General features: G+C 35.1%; 1 protein-coding gene across 10 annotated transcripts in view; it reads right to left on the bottom strand.

Moving 5' to 3' along the window:
* Positions 1–22,728, bottom strand: part of LOC149552323 (alpha/beta-Hydrolases superfamily protein) — a 260,629-nt gene that overhangs the window by 99,208 nt on the left and 138,693 nt on the right. For all 10 annotated transcript variants that reach the window (XR_016352899.1, XR_016352901.1, XR_016352903.1 and 7 more), the window contains 2 exons: positions 4,634–4,693; positions 4,334–4,416 (listed from right to left, as the gene is read on the bottom strand). Coding sequence is in view for 5 of the 10 variants with exons in the window: in XM_089787851.1 (XP_089643977.1) it covers positions 4,334–4,416; positions 4,634–4,693 (143 nt within the window). In the remaining 5 variants the exon portion in view is untranslated. The remainder of the gene's footprint in view (positions 1–4,333; positions 4,417–4,633; positions 4,694–22,728) is intronic.

Here is a 22,728-nt window from a genome sequence, read left to right as displayed (position 1 = left end):
TTTGCTAAGCTTATATGGCAATGTAACTACTAAAGCGCGCTCTTTGATCAAATAAGAATCAGCTATCTTATTGAGGTGAACAAAGTTGTCCCTATTGAGAGGGAGCCTCCTTTGAGAGAGAATCTCATTCATTCTTATTCGTGTTAGAAATTCATTCTTCTTTGGGAGAAGTTTGAGGTGAAAGACCTTGTTCTACCCTCTACAAGTAGGTATGGTAGACCAAACTCTGCGAGTAGGCATGGTCGAAATGCATTCTTCTCTGAAGAAGTTTGAGGTGAAAGCCCTCATTCCACCCTCTGCGAGTAGGTATGGTGAGCCATTCTCTATAGGTAGGTATGGTGGAAAAGCATTCTTCTCTAGGAGAAGTCTGAGGTCAAAGCCCTCATTCCACCCTCTGCGAGTAGGCATGGTGGAAGTCGTGTGTGACTCCATGACTTTAATTTTATGTGCTTGTGAAGTAACTATGGTGAATTATGTTATGTTGAGATAAATGTGTTATGGATTTATCATCTTTGGTCGTAGCTATCTGTGCCTGCCTTACTAAAGATCTCTCTCTTGCTAAGAGGGAGTGTTGAAGATTGTAGTTGCGATAGAGATCTTTATCTCTGATTCCATGAAATAGAAATATGTTTGTTATGACCGTTATGGTCATATTCAGCTGAAAGAGACATTTGTGATAATATTTAAGACAATATTATGTAAAAATACATGTGTCATACGACATGCATATGGAAATATGAAGTGTTGAATAATTGGAAATATGAAGGGTGTTGTATTTAGGATTTGAAGAGACCATCGTGTGTAAGATGAAGAGTCTAATGCAATCTATTTATGTGATTGCTTGGTGTATTGTAATATCAATAAAGTGAAAGCTTTGTACTTGAACATTTTCTTTATCAATAAAAGTGACATTTGTGGTTGTGTGGTTGGATTTTTCCCTTCAAGTGGAAAGGATTTCCTAGGATAATATTGTGTATCTCTTGTATATATTTTGCTCTTCCTTATTGTTGTTTTCTTTATTTCTGGGCAAAATATTAACAATATTAACTGATGCACATCTTTATAAATGCAACATTAATCTAAAATGCTGAGCAAAAACATATACATAGCTCCCCTTCCATGTAATACACTATATGATGAATTTGCCACATCTTCTAATGGAGCTTTGCCCCAATATTTGTGCTACTTCAACTAAATCATTTTGGTCAAGGAACCGAATCTTTACAAGCTTAAAGTTGGTGACCTCCTTGAAGTTGTCTAGAAAAGAGTTTTAACCTACCACCAGTAGGACTAAAACCCCCACAATAGTATACAAAACTCTAAAACCCTGACAAATACTTTATGCTCACAAGAACTTTGAGAAAATTAGGAAAACCTTCTTATCATTCCCATAGCCTCTTGAAATAGATGTTCTACTAGGCCTTTTTTTTAAATACTCTCTCAACCCTTTGTTCTCAAGTGTGATGCATCCAGAGAAGGCATTGGAGAAGTTCTGATGTAGGATCGACATCGTATTAGCTTGGGAACTAGAATCTAAAAGGAGTCGAATGGATGTACACGATCTACAATAAAGAGATGCTTTATATTATACATTCCTTAGCCAAGTTCAAACAATACTTAGTTAGGGTGAGATTTATGGAGAGAACAAACCACAATAGTCTATGGTATTTCTTAGAGCAAAAGGACCTGAATGAGAGGCAGTATAACAAGGTGAGAAAGATTCAGACCTATGACTTTGACATTAAGTATGTGAAGGGGAAAAACGATGTGGTCAATACTTTATCAAAAAGACTCACCATATGTTCATTGGCCCTAATATCAGCAGATTGGAGGGCTCGTTTGTTGTTGAAGTACTCCAAAAACACTTTTTCCTGCTAATTGATGGATGAAAAAATTCAGGTTGATTAATACAAGGTGGTAGATGATGTAATCTACAAGGACAAGATTTTCTTGGTGCCAAAATCGAACTTGAAGGAGAAGATGATAGGCAAGTTCATAAGAGGTTCTCATGCCTCTTTACATCAAGAAGTGTGTCACATGCCAACAAAACAAATCCAACCATACTCTTCTAGCAAGACTACCTCATCCATTTCCTATTCTTGATCAAAAGTGGGAGAGCATTTCGATGGACTTCATCATAGGACTTCCCAAAATTTAAGGGCAGGATTGCATTTATATGGTGGTTGATCAAATGACCAAGTATACTCACTTCTTCACCAATCCCCAAAAATTTCGAGCATTTTAGGTGGCGAAGTTATTCTTTCAAGAGATATTTTGATAGAATGGCCTTCTAAACAAAATAGTCAATGATAGTGATTGATGCTTCATTAGTGCTTTTTGAATGAAGCTCTTCTGATTAGCAGGCATTGAGTTGACTCTATGCAGTAGGTACCACCCCTAGACAAATGACAAACAAAGATTGCGAACCAATGATTTAAGGGCTACTTAAGGAATTATGTGTCTATTGTCAATTAGGATCGTGCCTTTAGCAAGATGAAACATCTAGCTATCCTACTAAAACATGAAAACTCTCTCAGGTGGTGGTTGTCCTAAAAAGATAGATGAATCTTTGGATCTGGTCGGTTCCTAAATAGTGATCACCTAAAAACTTAATTTGAATGCGGGAAAAGGGATGAGAAAATGAATGGTAAAACAAATAGTAAATCCTAAACGAGGCGATACACCAGTGGTTTGTATGTAACTTCAATTGAATTAACACGAATTACTCAAGATAGTAAAGGCCCACAATACTCAAACAAGCTTGCAATTACAAAAGTGTTTCTAATGCAAGGATCCGACATCTTTTTCTTTTAAAGGAAAACATAGTCTTACAAAAAAATTGCAAAAAGAAAAGATTACCAACATAGACCTGCAACTACAAGTATCAAGATTCACATCTACAATAAGGAATAAAGCCAAAGTGAAGGATAACACAACACAAAAGAAAAGAATTCACAATACTGCAAAAACTAATCAATAAGAAGGAACCTTTGTATCTATATAACCAATGTTGAAAAAATCTTTGCTACAAGTGCCTTACAATCCAGCTCACAAATTTGCAACATGCAAAAAGTATGAGCAAAAAAGAAGAGACCTCATAATCAAGTGAAAATACAATAAACAGAGCTCGAAACCCTAACTCAGATATGAGAAAAATGCGCGAAAAATATCTCAAAAGTCCTCCAAAGTCTTAAAAACCCCATCAAATATGTCCTCAAGTACCTGTCCAACTAATAGCCAACTGAAATCTGCCTTTATCTGCTCAAATTCCATGCAAATCCCTACCTCGGATCTGATAATTAAGCCAAAAACCTAGCATGTCAAACTGCTCAAAATCATGTGAAATCTGCATCAAAAGAGGTCCTCAAATGATATGAAAATATAACTAGCCTTAACTGCCTCATCACTGTCCAAAAATAGCACCTAAGTGCTCCATAAATGAATGAGAAAATCAAAATCACCCTCCTCTCAAAAAGAACTCACAGTGACATTTAGTTGACCAGAAAAGTCTTCCTTTGCTTGAAATGGAATTCACGTCTTCCAACCACGATGTGGAGTTAATATACTCGCTATCTAGTGTGAGATCATAAAGTAATGCAGACTCACTACTGGACACAATTTTTTTTTGTGATAAGCATATCACCTGCTGTGAGACATTTCAAAAGACAAAGCTGCAGATGCTTGTGAAGTGGAAAAGATTTAAGTTGACTGTGTGAAGGGGGCAGACAATATTTGAGAAATGGAGGATTCCATGAGTGGTTCTGAGGAAAAATCTACTGTTGTTGTGCATAGACTGAAATTTGCGTGCAATCTGCAGCTTTTCTCTTTAATATCTTGTGCCTTAGCTTGTGTTTGTACGTGTACTATGTGCAGCCTGCTATAGAGTTCATTTTCAAAGGCCTCCATTCGTGAAGCACAACATGCATATCATATAAAGGTCAAATATGAATGTTTATTTTCTACTGGTTCACTTTTCACTAATGTTCAAATTCAAGATACAAAAGTATAATCACAGATACTACTAGAAGCATATTGTTTGTGATATTATAGAAGGAGTCAAGAACAAATCCATTTGTAAATCTTTGTGAAAATATGAAAAAACACATTGTCTCCAAACAAGCAAACTGTTTGATAAAACTACAAAAAGTGGAAAAGTGAAAATTGGCTTAAACTAACAGAAGATATTACAATTAAACAAATGTATAGGATTCAACCTAAAACAAAATAAATTAATATTCCTAAGACAATGTTTTTTAGCTGTCAGTCAAATGTTACAAAAAAACGAAAAAAGATAAATAAGACAAATGAATCAATGATTTATGAGAACTCTTACTTGGCAAATTTTGTTAGTAAAGCTTGAAAATTTGAATCTCTATTTAGTGTCAAGAAGGGATACATCCCAATCATATAGGAAACCTGCATTGGCACAAGAATGTTGTAGAATCAGATCTAAAAGACATTAGTTAATTGAAGTCGGTCCTCAAATTAAAGCAATAAATACACCAACAAAGTAATATATATAATTGTTATAAACCATCACTATTGAACATATGTTGTAACTACGAATCTATAGATTGGTTATAAAAAAAAAGCCAGAGGTCACCTAGTATAAGGGAGGCTCATAAGTCACAACCTTCTGTGGAAAAGCCTTAAATATGTCCAATAATATATATGCACCAATTGAATGGCCAACCTGAACAAGAAAAGTAAACATATCATTACTATTATAGCTAAATTATTAGCAAAATATAACAAAAATACAAACTAATCAACTAACCATTTTTGAAAAAATCATACTAGTCTAGATTAAATTATTAGGGAAAAGCTAACATTAGTTCTAACTTCTCAATGATATCTACTCATACCTTGAGCATGACTTCACTGACAATTTGAGTCACAAAATAAAAGACACTTACATGAAGGAAATTCTACTTATAGAAGACAGGAAGGATTAGCAGCTCTTTACAAACTTATTAAAGGATGTTGGAACTCCTTCGGCTTTCAGCAGGTAGTTATGGGGAATAGACATGCCTCAACACCAGGACAAAAGAAGCCCCCGAAACAAATGTAAATAGAATGCACAGCTTTAAATTAGCATATCAAGATAAGAACGCAATATTAGACACTTAACTTCAATTTAGACATACACAGTGTTCTTTGAGATGGCACAAATAAGAGCCCATGTGAAAGATGGCCACAAGGAAGAAATGTCCAGCTATAGATTTGGGCAATCAATTCACATGGTCAAAGACACAAAGCAGGCCCAATGAAACACTTCTCATAAAGTGGAACCTGAATTATTCAAAAGGGCATGAAAAGGACAATCTTCTAATAACGAGCATGGACAAGAGAATTCTAAGGATGCTGAAATGGAAAATGGTGATAATAAGGATGCCCAAATCAACAAGGAAAGCAATAATCACTAGAATAAGATTGTGACATGCAGACTACTGGTGAGATGACAAGAGCATCCTTAAGATAGACAAACATCAATACCAATACACACTCAAGTCTTTTTGTCCCCATTAGTTTGTATTATTTTCACACAATTCTTCATCCAAATTAGTCTTGCACAAATTCAGCACTTCTGCAACAAATGATTGGGAGTATCATGTCTAGTCTAAGAGATCATCTCTTCCATGTGAACATTTGCATAGCAAAAGGTGGAAGGGCTCTGTTGGTAGACAAACTTAAATATGTAAGATGATCTAGAGGACAATATCTAACACAATAAGGAGGTCATAACAACCCTTACTAATCTGCCCTGTTCTTTAGTTTTGAATATCAGACATTTTGTCAAACACTTGTCATGTAAACCTTTGAATTCTGATTTTATGGGTCATACAAATTTCTGAGTTTTGTTGTTTGAGTTTTGGATTGATTGTTGTTACATCCCAATTTTTGCCTAATTTAAAATTGCTCATATAGACATTGAGTTTTCATGTGAAGTCAATTGACAGGTAAAATTAATTATGATCATGTGAAATGGTAAGATAGATAATCATTATAATTTCATGTGAAGATGACATGTTGGTCGTTATGATTTTATTATAATGTTATCCTAAAATCTTGGAAAGTTGGTTATGTAGTTAGTCATTATAATGTTTTATAATCAATAACTTGTTATAGTAATTATGATTATTTGAGGAATATGATATTATCGGAGGATTTCTTCTTGCAGGAGCACGTTGAAGGGGGGGGAAAGCATTGCCAAGAAAGGAAATGGGCAATGGACACCACTTTACCTATGAGATGATAGGTATGAATTCTAACCGCCGGGGTGAAGGGGTAAATGACTAGGCAAGCAAGAGTATATTAGAGACTACCACGAGCTACCCGGTCAATAATTATGTATTATTAAAAAGAAGACCAATGAACGTTAGATTTAAAATGTGTTACCTTATGAAATTGATGATCTCAAAGCTTCATGTGATATTGCCATGCCTTAATACAATAATACCATATTATCTACATATTCTTGCATATATAGATATACACACATATGTATGTATGCCTTAATACCTGACCCACATAATATAAGACGTATACGTTAAATATGTTGTTATAATATCATGCATATATATGTGTGTCTATGTGTGTGTGAGTGTACATATATACACAAGTATAGGGAGGTGGTGTATGATATTATTATATTAAGGTAATTAGCATGGGTTAATATTATTCTTTGGCAATAGTTTTATCATTCATATTGAGCGACCATATTTTTTATATTTCATTTCATCAGCCTTATATCATTTTCAATGGCCACATTGAGCCAATGGCTTTGTATCTTTTAAATCCTTGCCACCTTTCTCAATCTTTCTCGTAACAGAGCATGCAGCCAAGAAGGCAAATATTTTGATACAAAAGCTCAATTAGATATAACATTCTCACATACCAGCAAAAAGGTTACCACCTGCTCTCATTCTTGCATCTCATTTATCGCTGCAAGTTCCTTTCATTCCTTCTAGCAGATACACCATCTGCTATCTAGAGTGTGGCTTATACAAGGATATCTGAAATATATCCCCTGAGATAAGAAACCGCTCCTTGCAAATCAAGAATAGAATTTTCAGAATATCCTAGTAATCCAAGGCCAGATTGGTAGATGTATTGGCTATGAATATAAATGCTTGAACATTCAGAATATATCTTCTATAATGCCATGGCCAGGTCGGCAAATGTATTGGTTGTGAATATAAATGCTTAAACATTCAGAATATCTTTTATAATGCCGAGGCCAGATTGGCAGATACAATGGCTGTGATTTCAAATACTTATGCATTCACCCAGTGATCCATCTAGGAAGACCAGCATAGTCGAGATGAAGGGTGCGACATGGCAATCATTGAACTAAAGTTATTCCTGCATGATAAAGAAAAGAACCATCAGTAATTTAAGCAAATAATATGAAATGTCTTAAAATCTATGTCATCTCATGATAGTGCTTAGTATGGTCTTGTTGTCAAGTCGAGCAGTGGGTGACCAGGTACACAATGCCCTTACAAATCCTCAACCAAGGTAGGTTAGTGGCATGCTTGTTGTTGTGATCACTAGAGGTAAAAGTTGCTAACAGTTGGCAGACAAGTGTATGGAAGGTATCCTAAGCCTACCTATCTATTTAGCTGACGCTTAACACCAGGATGCTCAGTGGTTGGATAGTGGTGCCGCAAGCCTAATTCCCAAGGTAGGGAGGGCCTTTCTTAGTAGAGATTGTGTGGGGATACTTAAGGGTCCGTAGTAGGGAGGTTAAGCCCATGGCAATGCTTCTGCTCTCCTTCAGTCGCCAACGCTTGCACAACAAGGTCAAGGTCTATTTGCAAACATCTGAAATTTTGGTACTCTACTTTATATTTATGTTCTGCATTTTCAGTTAAGTATTATAGTTACATAATATGGTTTGTTTCTCTTTATTTCAATTAAAAGCAATTATATGAGTTATATCTTTACTTGATCATGTGTAAATGGAAAGGAAATGATAATCCATGCATAGGTAGTTATAACTGTCTTTCATGTTATCTTGATAAGAAATGTTATTTTTAGATATTTCCAATTCATTAAATTAGTATGAAATTTTAGTATGTTACAATTGTAATTGCATGTACAATAGAAACAACATAACAATACCACAGGAACCCTCTTTTAATGAAATATGAGGTCTGATTATAAATGCTTCAAGTCTGATATGGTATTTAACAGACTGTAACAGCAACTACAAACCCTACGTATTTGACTGTTCAACAATTACAACATACACAGATGTTTCATAACTCCAATGGCAATGAGATGAGTACTGTAGAAGACCATACATTGATAAAACAAACTCAAATCTGGACTCCAATAAGTCTGATTTTTTTGTAAATGATTGAAAGGTCAGTAGCACAATGCCGATTTCAATTTGGTAATGCAAACTTTCCAAAATTTACTCCAAACCCTAGCACCTGTAGATCTGCAAATAAATGATATTTCCAGCTCTTCTTTCATGCCAAAATCCTATAAATCTGTCTGAAGACATTTCAAGCAATTTAATAATGACCACAATGGTGAAATCATAGATGAATCCACATAAAAGATGGATTTGGGTTTCCATCCAAACCACCGAGAAAATCCACTGTCCTCAGTTTTCTTCTAACTGAAAGCCAAAACTCTCAACTTCTTAAAGAGATATTAAACAAAACCAAGTATATCAAAAGGCTTCCCGAATCCCCTCTTATAATTCTCTCATGAAGTTTTTGGACACCCTTTTTAAAAGTTCCCTTCAAATATTCATATTAACTTGCAATTTGGAATAACAATATAGTGACCCCTGATATAGTTTTAATTAACTGAAAGTTATTTTATGAATTAATTGTAAATTCATCTTATATCTCTCAATATTGGCACCAATCTCCATATTTTATGAATTAATTGTAAATTCACCTTATATCTCTCAATATTGGCACCAATCTCCATTAAACACTATTAAAGTATTTCAAACCTTCTCTCTAGGTGCCAAAATAAAGTTACTTTATGAACATGACTACAACTCACTTTAACACCTTTCATGTAGTCACATCGTAAAGTCACTTAATATAATTAATATTATTAGACTTAAACATATTTTAACTTCAATAATTTAACTTAAATCATTAGAATTTTAATAATTGCAAATATCAAGTATAGGGAATAATCCAGCCACTTTCTAAATATAGATATGATGCGAACTGGCCATCCCGTAGACTTATTAGAAATAGAAAATACCAACAAAGCATCCAAGTGGCTTACTAAAAAAATCTGTGAATCAAAGTGGCCTGAATGATATCCAGAAGGCACACCACAAATAAAATAAGGCATTGAACTGAATAGTACTGTAGCACCAAAAGGTCAGGTAAACTGCCATAGCACACCCTCAAAGCGGCCCCCTAATCACCACATTAGCCTATGGGGACCACTGATAATAGGCTAACCTCTGAAAAATAAATGATAGCTAGAAAGGCACAAAAGTGGAGACATTACAGAGTTAGGAAGGCACAAAAGTGGGGACATTGCAGAGGATGGTTGAGCTAACTGCTATATATAAGACCATAGCAGCAAAAATCCTTCTGGCGAAAATGATTGGCAAAACCCAAAATATAAGGTTTAAAAACCAAATCAGAAAAAAAGAAAAACATCAGATTTTGAGAAACATAAAAGATTGTACAGAGGGAGACAAGAACTTCTTTTTTCTTACAACTTGAGGGCATTTCCATATGTTAAATTTGATTAGATTATAGGTTGCAGGAATATCTTGCTACATGGGATGTTGCTACTACATCTTGCTTAACACTAATTGATTTAGATTGATCATTATATATATAATAGTGAAGAGACATGTCTCGTGACCAATCACTAACTAAATTTGATTTGGTATACATATGTATATTTAATAATTTAATAATGTACATACACAATATTATATATATATATATATATATATATATATATATATAGAGAGAGAGAGAGAGAGAGAGAGACGATTGATAACTATAATCATTGCAGAATACAGAAGAGCGATAGTAATCAAATGCTCAAGGCTGATAGGACACTTACGCATCTGATTTCATCGATAGGAATAATCCAACCAAAGCTACAATTCATTAACACCATAGCATCAGCAAGAAAATAATAGAGTTTAACCTATGAATTATAGAAAATAGATTTTTGTTGTATACTGCTAATTATGTAGGTGAATATTTGGTTATCTTTTGAAGAGGGAAGCACCAAATATACCAGATAGTTGACTAAGTCATATCAAATATTAGCTAAGCCTACAAAGTGACTAAGATAAAAATTTATCAGACAACAATAAAGTTAGTGTCCAGAGTTTAGTAAAAGTGGAAGCCATTTTGAAGTGATTCAAAATTTCCATTGTGAATGAGGCAAGGAGTTTTGCATGGGAAGTTCAATATTTGAGAAAGCTTATAAAACCATATTCCACAAGTGCAATGCATTATATTCTATAGTGGCAAACAATAAGTCATTTATGTTGTCCTCAATTTCGACATCACAAAATTGAGGCCACTCTACACAATTTCCTAATGAATTAATAGGTGTTTCCTCTAAGTCTAGGTGTTTTGAATGATGTGTCATAAAGGCAATTCACCATCTTGAAAGATCCCTGATAGATGCCCTTGCTGATCTGCTGTAGTTTTTAAATTAATAAACTATATTTTCCTGTGATTTCTTTGATGGTCTTTGAGAATAGACAGAAGTTGCAGAAGGTTTTGTTTTTGTTTTGTGTTTTTTGATAGTTTTCACAATAGTAATCAATAATGAACAATAAACATGAGAGGAGACTGAAAATAAATAAGAACATAGAGCCAAATCAGAATTGCTATAAATCGTACCAGGCAGATTTCTGATTTATAAAGCGGAATAATAAATTCAATGCAGTTCCAAGGAGCTTACATCCAACAATGATGCCATATTCCTGCAAATGGCAGCCGTAAGACTGCAAGGAATCACGTCCCAGCTGAAAGAATCAATCTGTAACGCTGAAACCATAAATCTGCAACCTGAATCCACAATAAAGAATGGTGTACTCTATCCCTGATAGCAACGCACACTGTCTGAAGAATCCAATGCCAATAACTGCTGAGGGCTACGTCCCAGCCAATCTAGAACCTGGGGTTTGCGTCCTAGATGAAGAATTGCTCTCTCAGAGCCAATTCACAAAAACAAGTTTTTCAATATGCAAAAGATAATAAGAAATTAGGTCTCCATCTCCTTATATCCCCTTCCAACTGTAAATGGAACCCTAAAGGAAAATTACACTTTGCCCTTTAAATAAAATATAATAAAATAACATTTTCCCAATTAAAGTCGTCCATGCTATAGGAAAAACATTACTTTATTAAAATTCCATAGCTGAAGGCACCAAAAAGTCTACAGATAGTAAAAATCATGTATAATAATTCGAGACCTTTCCAACGAGCTATAACACATAGCTGTACCTAATCAACTGAAGCCAAAATCCCCTTATTACTCCAAAATGGTTATATTATTAACCTTATTTTAATTTATTTAATCACCAACTTAAGAAATATTTAAATATATTAAAATATTTCCCAAATGGTCCCAAAAGGCCCAAAATGACCAATCAAACATGAATCTGACCTTGTCACCTGTCTATGACTAATGTGGGCCAAGATGTGTCAACTGGTAGTCCATCTCTAAAATCTAGGGATGCTCCTAAAAAGTAGGAGACAGCCCCAATCAACCAAAATGGAGTCCGAATGACTCCCCTGCTATGTGCACCTCTGAGAGAACTGTCACTGAACTGGGAGTTCCTCCTAAAAAATAGGAATGCCTCCTAAAAAATAGGAGATGCACTCTAAGTCACCAAAACGTTCGCCGAGGTCATCTCCAAATGCCTCCTAGACCACTCCTAGTCAATCCCTACAAATTAGGAATCCCTCCTAAATTGTAGGAAACTGTTGTCTACTGCTCCAAACTACTTGGGAAGCTCATGCATGACTCTCAAAGTCCTTGGGTTGGTTCCCTCTATGCTCTGCGGGCCTATGGGAACCAGATAATAGACCAGCCCTGCTAGAAATGTTGTCACTAAGGAAGGGTAGAAATTGGGGACATCACAAAATTGAGGCCACTCTACACAATTTCCTAATGAATTAATAGGTGTTTCCTCTAAGTCTAGGTGTTTTGAATGATGTGTCATAAAGGCAATTCACCATCTCTTGAATTGTCCTAAGTTTCATGTCTTATGAACATCGTTATATAAAATTTCTGCCAAGATTATTCCCATTTTGCTTGTTAAAACAGTTTTTTCTTCTCTAACTGCAAGAACTTGATTTTTGGGAACCTTTGAGTCTTTTCATGATTTCTCTTGGTCATGTGCTTCATTTTTTGTTTTGTTTTTGCCCTAAGATCATGGCATTTTTTATTTCACTCATTCGAGCTATCTTAGGCTTCAATCAAAGTTGTCTATCAAAAGATATTAAAGAATTAAGAGTTCAACAGGTAGGCTTTTTAGGCCTCACAGCATTTCATTATTCTTTATTTAAAATCTCGCCAAAGTGGCCTTTTTGTTGACCATTGCATAACATTTTGGGCATGTTTATATGTAAAATTGTAGTAAAACTTCATCTTTGTATATTTGCGAGAGGATTTACGAACTCTAAATGAGTTTATAATGTAATGGTGGGTTTGTAATCTCTGATTACATGTCTTCTCTTTTAAATGTTTACATGTAAATACAAATGAGAATACCCATAAGTGTTTAAACATTAAATTCGTGTATATGAGAGGTGATTTTTGTGTCTATTCCATGCCTTAAATCATGTTCAAACATGTGTTTCATTTTAAAATTCATTGTATGTCAATATTGGTGATTTTTAATACATTTACATGTATTAAAAACAAAGTCTCAAACACATGTAAATGGACCAAAACAGCCCATCATATGTCTAAAGGTGGCAATTTTTCATCTCTTTGCATATACATACTTAACACCACAGTTGAAAAACATGGCTGTATATCACCAAAATCGCGATATATCAGGGGTCAGATAGGTGGCCGATTAAAACGTATAATATATCAATGACGTTTTTTTTTAAAATACTGCCACATTTTTTGCAGAAAATCTTGCGAACATCGTGCATTTGGCTGGTTAAACTCAGCGACTAGAGGAAACAGAAACAGAAAAACACGTTTTAGGAAATGTTCCCATTGTTTTGATTAAAAAGTCTGATGTTTTTGTCATTTGTTTCCCGATGCCAGTGATTGCAAAGACAGAAGACTTCCTTGTTCCTGGTCAACACCGTTACTTCATGTAGGCTGCGAAGCTGACATTCATCGGCACCTGATGGCATTACTTGCTTCATTGGCACCCGATGGCATTACTAAGCACACAAAGATTTTAAAATTTATATTATAGTCTATGTTTATTTTTTATGGCATTATAAATTAGGGAACGTAGTTTCTTTTATAAAGGTTGTATTTGTAAAAGTTATGTTTTAATTTGTTGTTGTTTAGCAATGAGTATATAAGTTATGGTAAAATTAAAAACTCTTGTTAAATTTATTTTATAGATTTATTATAAATTATTATAAAACTCTTATAGTAGCATTGCAAAAGAATTTTATAATAAGTTTTACAAGAGCCTTTTTTACCAGTAGACTTGCAATACTTTTTTATTTTATCCAACACATAAAATTACATAGTTTGCTCATATTTGAAATATATTTACATGAATATTTAATATTATATAAAATCAAAATATATTTATTATTTAGATTTAAAATGTAAATAAGTAGCTAACATTAGGACTACCAGTATTAATTTGCTCAATTCTAATTACTATATATTTAACTCAAAACTTTGATTTTTATATGATGGAAATCTCAAATTAGTATACATTCTACAAAATTGGTGTATGTGTGTATTTTAAGAAATGATACATTTTCAAATGTTTTATAGAAGTATCGACTTATGGTCGATTGTTTGGCAATTCCAAGTTTTTCAAAAAATTTGGGATGGCCGAGATACTACCCAATCTGAGTTTTTTAACTATGCTTTGCACATACAAACACGTATATGTTCTTCCAAACCCCATTATAAGTTAAATCACATGTATTATTGTTATCAAAGCTTGTTTCTAGGGAAAATTAACTGGTATTTTCCCCTTATAAGCCATATAGCGGTGTTTTTCTTTATACATTTACACAAATGTGATTAAATGGCCTAAACGACTCATCCAAGCTTGGACAGTGACCTTAAACACTTTTGCATATTTTTATAAGCATTAAAGAATATGTGAACTTCAAGTTAAAACCAATTATGACTTCCTCCATATGCACTGGGGCTTCAAAATCCCATTTAATGCTTGTTCACTTGCATTTTAACTCTCAAACTTGGGTGGCAATTTTAAAGATTTTTGCATGCCTTGTATATATGTTTGCATGTGCATGTCCTCGAAAAGCTCATCTATGGGCTTATTGAACCCGCGCCTTAATTTTTAAAGACAATATAGGGCATTCAATTGCCTTATGCAATTTATCAAGGAGAGAACACAAGTGTTGGACCTATGTTTTGCTTTCAACAGCCAGTTTACGGCATCAATATTCAAAAACGGCTTTTGGGAAGGCAAACACAAGTCATTCAAAGTTGCATTTTTGAGTTAGAATCCTGTCTAGGGCATAAAACAGTACTTTATAGCTTATATTCATCTACAAATAGCGTGTTTTCTGTCTCTGGGTGTCATTTTCATCTTGCATTGTGTGTTCATTGCAAGGAATTCGATTTACGAATTTTTCTCAAAGATCTTGAAAGAATATTTCCCTCACTTTCCTCAAGAGGAGTTGCTCACATGCATGGGTTTGCTATGTCAGAAAGAGCTGCTGCACCATAGGGAAAAGAGAAGAAGAGAGTAAGTATTAGTATGGTAAGTATCAAAATTCTATTCCTCCTCAAGTCACTTCCTATGTGGATCAGATTCGAGACACAAAAATCTTGCACCAGAATATAGATGAGTTTCTTAAAAGAGTTAAAGCTCCAACTATAGATAACATGGTCTACATCAAGCAGAGTTACATCCACTTGGTTGGAACGTTTCCTAAAGCTGCTCTAGAGCTGGAATTTGTCATGGCATATGCCAGGAATTTTGACTAAACCTCTAGAGGTATTAGAGACCAAGATGGATGCAATGTCCCCATTTCCGAGATCGATTTATATGATAATAAAGTTAAATATATAAGATTAAACAATTAAATAAATAAATACAATTATAATTATAATATATAATTATAGTAACATTGATAAAATTAAATTATACAAATATATACAATAATTGACATATATATCTCAAACTTAAAAAGGGATCTAATAATGATTAATAATAATATTAAATCCAATATAAAATAAATAAATAAAATTTATAATTCTAATAGTTGATGATTAATTGAAAATGTACTATTGAAATATAAGCCTCAAAAGAATATATTATTAATAAACATTTGAAGATAACGATAAACATTATAATTTAAAAATGAAAAGAGTATAACATTAATAACCAAATGAACAAAATGACTAGGCAATCAAAACTCGCAACTCACCACACATGACCATATATATAGTGGTCAATGACAGAAAGGGGGACGACAATCGGGGGATACGAAGGCCGGTAATAAATAGATGATGCAAAGTACCACAGTATCGATTATCATTCAACGCAATCGGTTATGAACATAGAATCATCATTTGATATGAGGATACAAGCGATAGGAGAATCTAGTTTCAAACATCCAATCAGGAAACTCTGTGCATTTACAATCAGCAAGTACGTTGGTCAGGAGAATAATTGTCGGAAACAGAGGATTGACATAAATCAGTCAGTGATGAGGACGACGATAAAGCCAAAGGCCTATTCCATTTTTACGGTACCAGGAATAGTGATTGAAGCGAATTAGAGGGAGTACTCAAATCTAACACGACAAATTGGGGAATCCATTTTCAGTGCTACATTATCCAACTTGGCATAATAGGTCAAACTGCCAATCAAAAATTACAGATGAAAATTCCTTTTCATTTACTAGCCCATCAAATATTCGGACAATGGCAAAGTTGAGAGGGTATAATCCACGATAGTGGAAACATATGAGTCAGTGTTATGCATCCATCAGTGACTAAAGACAACAAATCTCAAATCACCCCAAGTTATCGATTACCATCTGAACATAGAAGGAAGCAATCAGCAGAGTAATCATGTCACAATTAGACAACAATAAGGACGCAAGCTAGTCAAATACACACTATACTTAGCTACTTACCATGCACTGGAGACTGCATAACATATACAGTCAGCAGTGTAATCATTCAAAACTCACTCATTCATATTGGACTCGGCATTCAGTTATCTTATTGCACAAATATATATTGAATTACAGTCCAGGCAACATTCCCGAGTGGCCAAAAAGACACAGACTTAATCAGGCAACTATAGAGGAAACTATAAGCCAACATATTTTATCTGCAATTATAGATGGAATAGAAAAATAACAAAGGTAGCAACCATCAAGCTTTACAAACAAAGTATTCCGTTAAGCACAGATAGCTTATAGGAAAGGACAAGGCATGATGAAACAAGAAAAATACGATAGATACAATATAAGTAAACCAACCATCGTTGAGTTAGTAAAACGATATAAAATAAGTTAGCAACAACTTTCCCAGTCTGAACATACCAGTCACAACACCTATATATTAAAGAGGACATTTTCTTACATACATTAAGCATAAAATAAACATTGACACAAAGATATTAGAACAACTATAATAAGATCGTCAAGAAACAACAAAGGAGGGACTACTCTTACAAGATGAAGAGGATAGGAAAAATCTCTATAAGTTCCTTTGGGAATTAAGGAAGAGGTCGAAGGGTTCCTCAAGGACTTTGGTAGCAAGCATTATGTAGAAAAGGCTAAACTAAAGAATGGTAGGAATTAAACATTCTCAAAGGTTTATTAGCCAGGAGATTGTGAACATCAACTGGAAGATCAAGGGAAATTACAATGGAAACACCATCGTGACTTTGGATCCCAATACAATTGACAAGTAATTTAGAGTGCCAGCTACTCCAGTGTTCATGAACATTACGAAGAAAAAGGTTCTTGAAAGATGAAATGAAGACAAGCAATATTGTGTCAAGTATGTCAATGATAACTGGTTAATCAACAACATCCCTAGAAGTCCTAAGGGAGGAGTTCATCACTCAAAGTTCAAAGAAGAAAGCAATGATCTCATCATGTTTCTTAGTAGGATTGTTGGCTTCAAAGAACCTCACTCTTCTAAGCCTTGGATGTACAAGTTTATCTCATTGATAATCAAGTCCAAACAAAACATATTCTAAGGGGGAGAAAAATCAGTAACATCTTGTGCAAGCAATTATCTAAGGTAACTTCCGCATGTACAATTTACATTAACTCCTATCTACTGTACATTGTCACTGCCCTAGGTTCTTTTTTGGTCGCTCAAGCAAGGAAGATAGATCTCTAGTCCCTATGTGGGGTTATTATTAACAACTAACTCTGAGACCTAGCCCAGTTCACTAGCACAAAGTGCAAAATGCCTTCGTTGGGCATTACATGACCCTTTTTGACAAGGAAAAACCTAAGAGGCGTGTGCAAAATGAGTCCTAGGAGAAAGTTAGTGAATATGTTTTTCTCTTTCTACTATTTCCAAACTTCAAGTATCTGCAAGTTGGCTACTTCTGGGGTGAACCCTACACTTTGCCACAATACCTCACAGACAAGATCACTTTGACAAAGTTGGCAAGGTAAGTGATGCTAGTACAAGTAAGTAAACCAACACTGCACGTGCCTAGAATGGGGATTGCTTCACGAAATCCACTCAGGATGGAAGGGTACTCCTTATATACCATGCCAAAAGCTCAAAAGATGGGAGTACAAACTTCACATAATAACTCTAAAGAAGTTCATACCTAGGGATTTCTTTGACTGGAGGGGCGTGAATGACAAGATGAGGAAGCAATTTGAGCATGCGCATTGTCTTCAAGACTTATGGAGTGATTTGCACATAGAGGTTGACATTAGGAAAATGGACTACTATTAGTTGACACTAAAATAGATCGTGGAATTCAAGTTGAAGACGACAAAGATATTCTAGATCAAGTGTACATGAGACAACATGTGGATAACTTGTTGATTTTGTCGCCTTTGTGGTCAGTCAAGGAGAGCATGTCCATTTGGGATAAGATTTCAGCCCATCCTTGCTAACATGAACATCTGGCTAAAGTGAAGGTGTCACAAATGCATAAGGTTCAAATAAGGCAAAGGTTTTGATCCTGTTGGTTAGATTGGTCGAAGATCACAAATCAAGGCCAACGGAAAGGATGGGGCTTCTACATCTGAGAATCCATTATTTTATAGCTTACGATAAAAGAAGGTAAGGCCACATGCAAGGTTCTTGAAGTCGTGATTGTGGAGCCTAAATTGATACAAGTCGATTCTAGCAATGTAAAATGCATGAGAAACTTGTTCCCGGGGTGCCTCACTCCATAGACATCATTTTTTAAAACACTCCCAAATTCTGCACCAATGTCATATGAGTCTCCTAACTCTCTAGTGGATACATATGTGGATCCATTCTCCAAAGTTCATCTTCCTCCTATGGACCCTATTGTGATTAAACTTGCCATGCCTATCTCCTCGGTTGCTCTTGCATTTACATTGGAGGATCAATATGGCAAGTTAGAGAATGCATATCACGCGTACTCTACTTTTCCCTCCATGTTAGAACCACTCATGACATTGATACATACTAGAATTGCATGGTTCGAGAAGTTCATGAGTGAGGCTACATGTAGAAGTCCTACACCAATTGTCATCCAAACAAGGGCCCTTCCTAAAGTCACCATTGTTTCACAGATGGAGGCAGTAACTACATTGGCAACAACATCACCATCCAATTTATCTTCTTTCTCCTTACCTCCATGGTTGAGTTCCATTACGCAAAAGTGGAAGAAACAAGATACTCCACTCAAGGACTATGATCTCAAACGGGTGAACAAAGCTAAGGACCCAAAGAGCAAGAAAGCAAAGATAGTTTCCACGGATGTAATGGATGAGAACGAGGTCAAATGTATTAGTTGAGCCTCTAGCTGACAATAAAATCAAGGAGATGCAAGCCATTGATTACAAGTTCACCTTGTTCACACAAAGAAATGACAACCTATGGGAAAAGAACCAATTGAAAGAGAAAAATGTATGCCTCCTCGAGAGCATGGAAATGATGAACAAATCTTCAAAATGAGTTGATCCTGTCTCCTCACCACTCCCAAAAGAGCTTGCCAAGTACATGAAGCGAATTGAGCATAAGGCCAAGCCCATTGATGAATGGTGCAGCCACATAGATTCACAAGGTGTCCAAGTGATTCAAGATTGTTATAGGGTGTTGAAACATGAAAAGGAAGCCATGCCCAAAATGAATGAGCTCCTTACAGCAATGAATTGACAACTTAGGATTCTTGATGAGGATCTAGGTATTTGGAAGAGCATGACGAAAGTTGACATAAACGTTCTATGTGAACATGGGATTATCTGTTATGTGGAGATGTATCGTGATATTTGCATTTAATGGTCAACAACGAACAAGTTATGCATGGGCTAGTGGCGGAAATCATGGCAGCAGTGGATCAATGGAACAATCAAGAATGGATGATCAATGAACACTTTTACGAGCTGCCATACAAGGTAATTGCTGAAAACATTGAACTGATCAAGGACAGGGATGCTATGACTAAGTTCACAGGAGTTATTCATCGACAACTTAAGGCGGATTACTTTGATTTAAGTATGAATTATAAATTGATGAGCTATAAAACTTCACTAAGTCGACTACAAAGAAAATTGAAAGAGTATAACAAGGTTATCTCTGAAGGTGCGAGCGCAGTTCAAAACACAACTCTCATCGCACAACATATAGGTGAACTAGATCCTTAATTGTACGTGAGTCTCTGCCGAAGTTTGATAATTTCATCAACACTATTTGAAGGCACTTCTCAATGTGCTTAAGGCACTTCTCAATGTGCTTAAGGCACTTCTCAAAGAGCTTTGGACACTTCTTCTTTTCTCATGTTTTCATAGGATAGATGTAGTTTCATTGACAAATTACATGTGGTGTAGGAGCACCCACATAAAATATTTTGGATGGGATTTTTGCATGAAGAATTTATCCCGATTTTGTCATTACGATAAGATCTTTTCTTGGGATTCGAATAGATCATTGTGGGGTCATTCTTCCCCATTTTATATTGATCTAGAGTACTCTATAACTATTCTTCCTATTTTGTAATAATCTAGAATGTTTCGTAGACCGTCTTAGCAAGTATAAATAGAGTTTTAGGTTTAGGTTTAGGTTGAGGTTAAGTTTTTTGGATATGAAATTACGAGGAGAAGAAATCTGTAGGAGAGCAAGTGTATTTACTGTTCATTTGATGAATTAATTAGAAGAACAATTATTATCTATTTCTTTCTAGTGCTGGTTCCTTTTGTGTTTGCTTCCGTTGAGTTTTATCTCTGCATCATTTTTGGTATCAAAGCTTGGGGAAAGCTCCTAAGGCGCTTGGGAAAAGCTTAGGGAAAGCTTTCAGCTTCTAAGGCGAATTGGATTTTGTAACAGGTTGAGGAAAGAACTTGTAAGTGTGGCCAAAAGACTAGGTTGAGTGGAGAGAGCCTAGATAAGAGACAATGGTCACAAGAGGAGATTTATCTCATGATCAGAAGATACTATTCGATGCATGGGTTTCATATTGGGATTTTCAGAACAAGAAGGAAGAAGCAAGGAAAAGAGCGGAAGAGAAAAGGAAGAAAAGAGAAGAGGAAGCCAAAATAGATCAAGAGATAAAAGAACGAATGGAATTCCTAACACAGGAACTAAGAAATCACGAAGAAAATTCAGTGCGACTAAAAGAGGAATTGCAGAAAAATATGGAAAAAGAAAATATAGATCTGGAGCATCAACCAATTCAGATTACAGAAGCCTATACTGAGACATTGGAAGAGAAGAGTTGTCCGTTGAAAGAACAACTTGATCACATTGATGCTGATATACCAAATGAACAAATCGATGCTGACATACCAAATGAACACAGTAATGCAGATATACAAGGTCAGCAACAACATGTTCTTGATGAAACTTATGATACAGAAGTTCTTGAAGATAGAAAAGAGGTTGAAATGGTTGATGAGCATTGTGATTAAACGGTTCATAAAGAGTTGGATGTGATGGTCCTTAATGCAACCAAGAAATGGCATTTGAAGTTAAGAAAGAAGGAGGTCTAGCCTATCAAAAGGATACTAGCAGCAAGCAAGAAGACTTGCGATGAAGCTAAGAGGATAGAGGAGGCTCCAATAGTGATGAATTTGTCTCCAAGCATGGAGATATTGCAGCATAAAGACATCACAGCAAAGGATGCAGCAGTTCCTACAGTAACCCAAATTGGTGAAGTCATATTTAATGAGGTTCCATCTAATCCATTCATTATAGGTTTGCAGGAGTTCTATCTAAATATGGCAAAAGTTTACGCACCTATGACAGTTGATTTGGATACTGGTCAAGAGTACAAACAGCAAATACCAAAGAATTGGAAGACACGAAAGAGGAAGGCCAATCCAAGGGACTTGGATTCTATTGTCCTTGGGAGTATGGTGCAGGAGCACCCACATAAAATATTTTGGATGGGATTTCTACATGAAGAATTTATCCCGATTTTGTCATTACGATAAGATCTTTTCTTGGGATTCGTATAGATCATTGTGGGATCATTCTTCCCCATTCTATATTGATCTAGAGTATTCTATAAGTTGTTCTTCCTATTTTGTAATAATATAGAATGTTTCGTAGACCGTCTTAGCAAGTATAAATAGAGTTTTTAGGTTTAGGTTTAGGTTGAGGTCAAGTTTTTGGATATGAAATTACGGGGAGAAGAATTCTGTAGGAGAGCAAGTGTATTTACTATTCATTTGATGAATTAATTAGAAGAACAATTATTATCTATCTCTTTCTGGTGCTGGTTCCTTTTGTTTTTGCTTCCGTTGAGTTTTATCTTTGCATCAACATGTAGAACATGTACCAATCATAAATATAGGAGGGCATGTACCTGTATATTTGTTTCATGTAATCTTGTTGCAAGTAATTTAGACCTTGTGAACATTGAATAAGTCTAAGTTAATTAGTTAATTAGAGAATACGTCAAGGTGGTTGAGAGTTTCCCCTTTTCTCTCCACCTTTTTCTCTCTTGTTTTCTTATATAAAGGAGTGAGGCCCATTGCATATTTTCATCTATGTTTTGGACAAGAAAGTTATGCTTGGATATCTTGTATCTTGAAAACTTTAAGTTTCATGGTGCAACATTCTAGATTGAATAAAAGACGCAAGATTTTCCAAACTTTGTGCTGTAGATCTTGGGATTGATTATTTTATTCTTATGTTGCATTAGTTAATCTATCTTAATTCAGTTCTAGCTTATCTTGTGTGAATCATTTGAGCTTAATTTCTAGACTATTCCATCATCTGTTCCCGAAAAGATAGAGCCTTTCTATATTTCCATGCTCGTCAATGGTTTCAAGTTGAGTAATTGTATCATAGCCTTAGGGGCATCTGATAATGTCATGCCATCTAAGTAGTTGATGCCTTTGGTCTTACCTTGACAAAGACTTTCTGAAATTACTATTCCAT

Source organism: Cupressus sempervirens, chromosome 6 (assembly GCF_028749045.1).
Source record: "Cupressus sempervirens isolate cs-2001-9-10 chromosome 6, ASM2874904v1, whole genome shotgun sequence".
Lineage (NCBI taxonomy): Eukaryota > Viridiplantae > Streptophyta > Pinopsida > Cupressales > Cupressaceae > Cupressus > Cupressus sempervirens.
The sequence above is the reverse complement of the archived record's forward strand: the minus strand, read 5'-3'. Positions and strand labels throughout refer to the sequence as shown.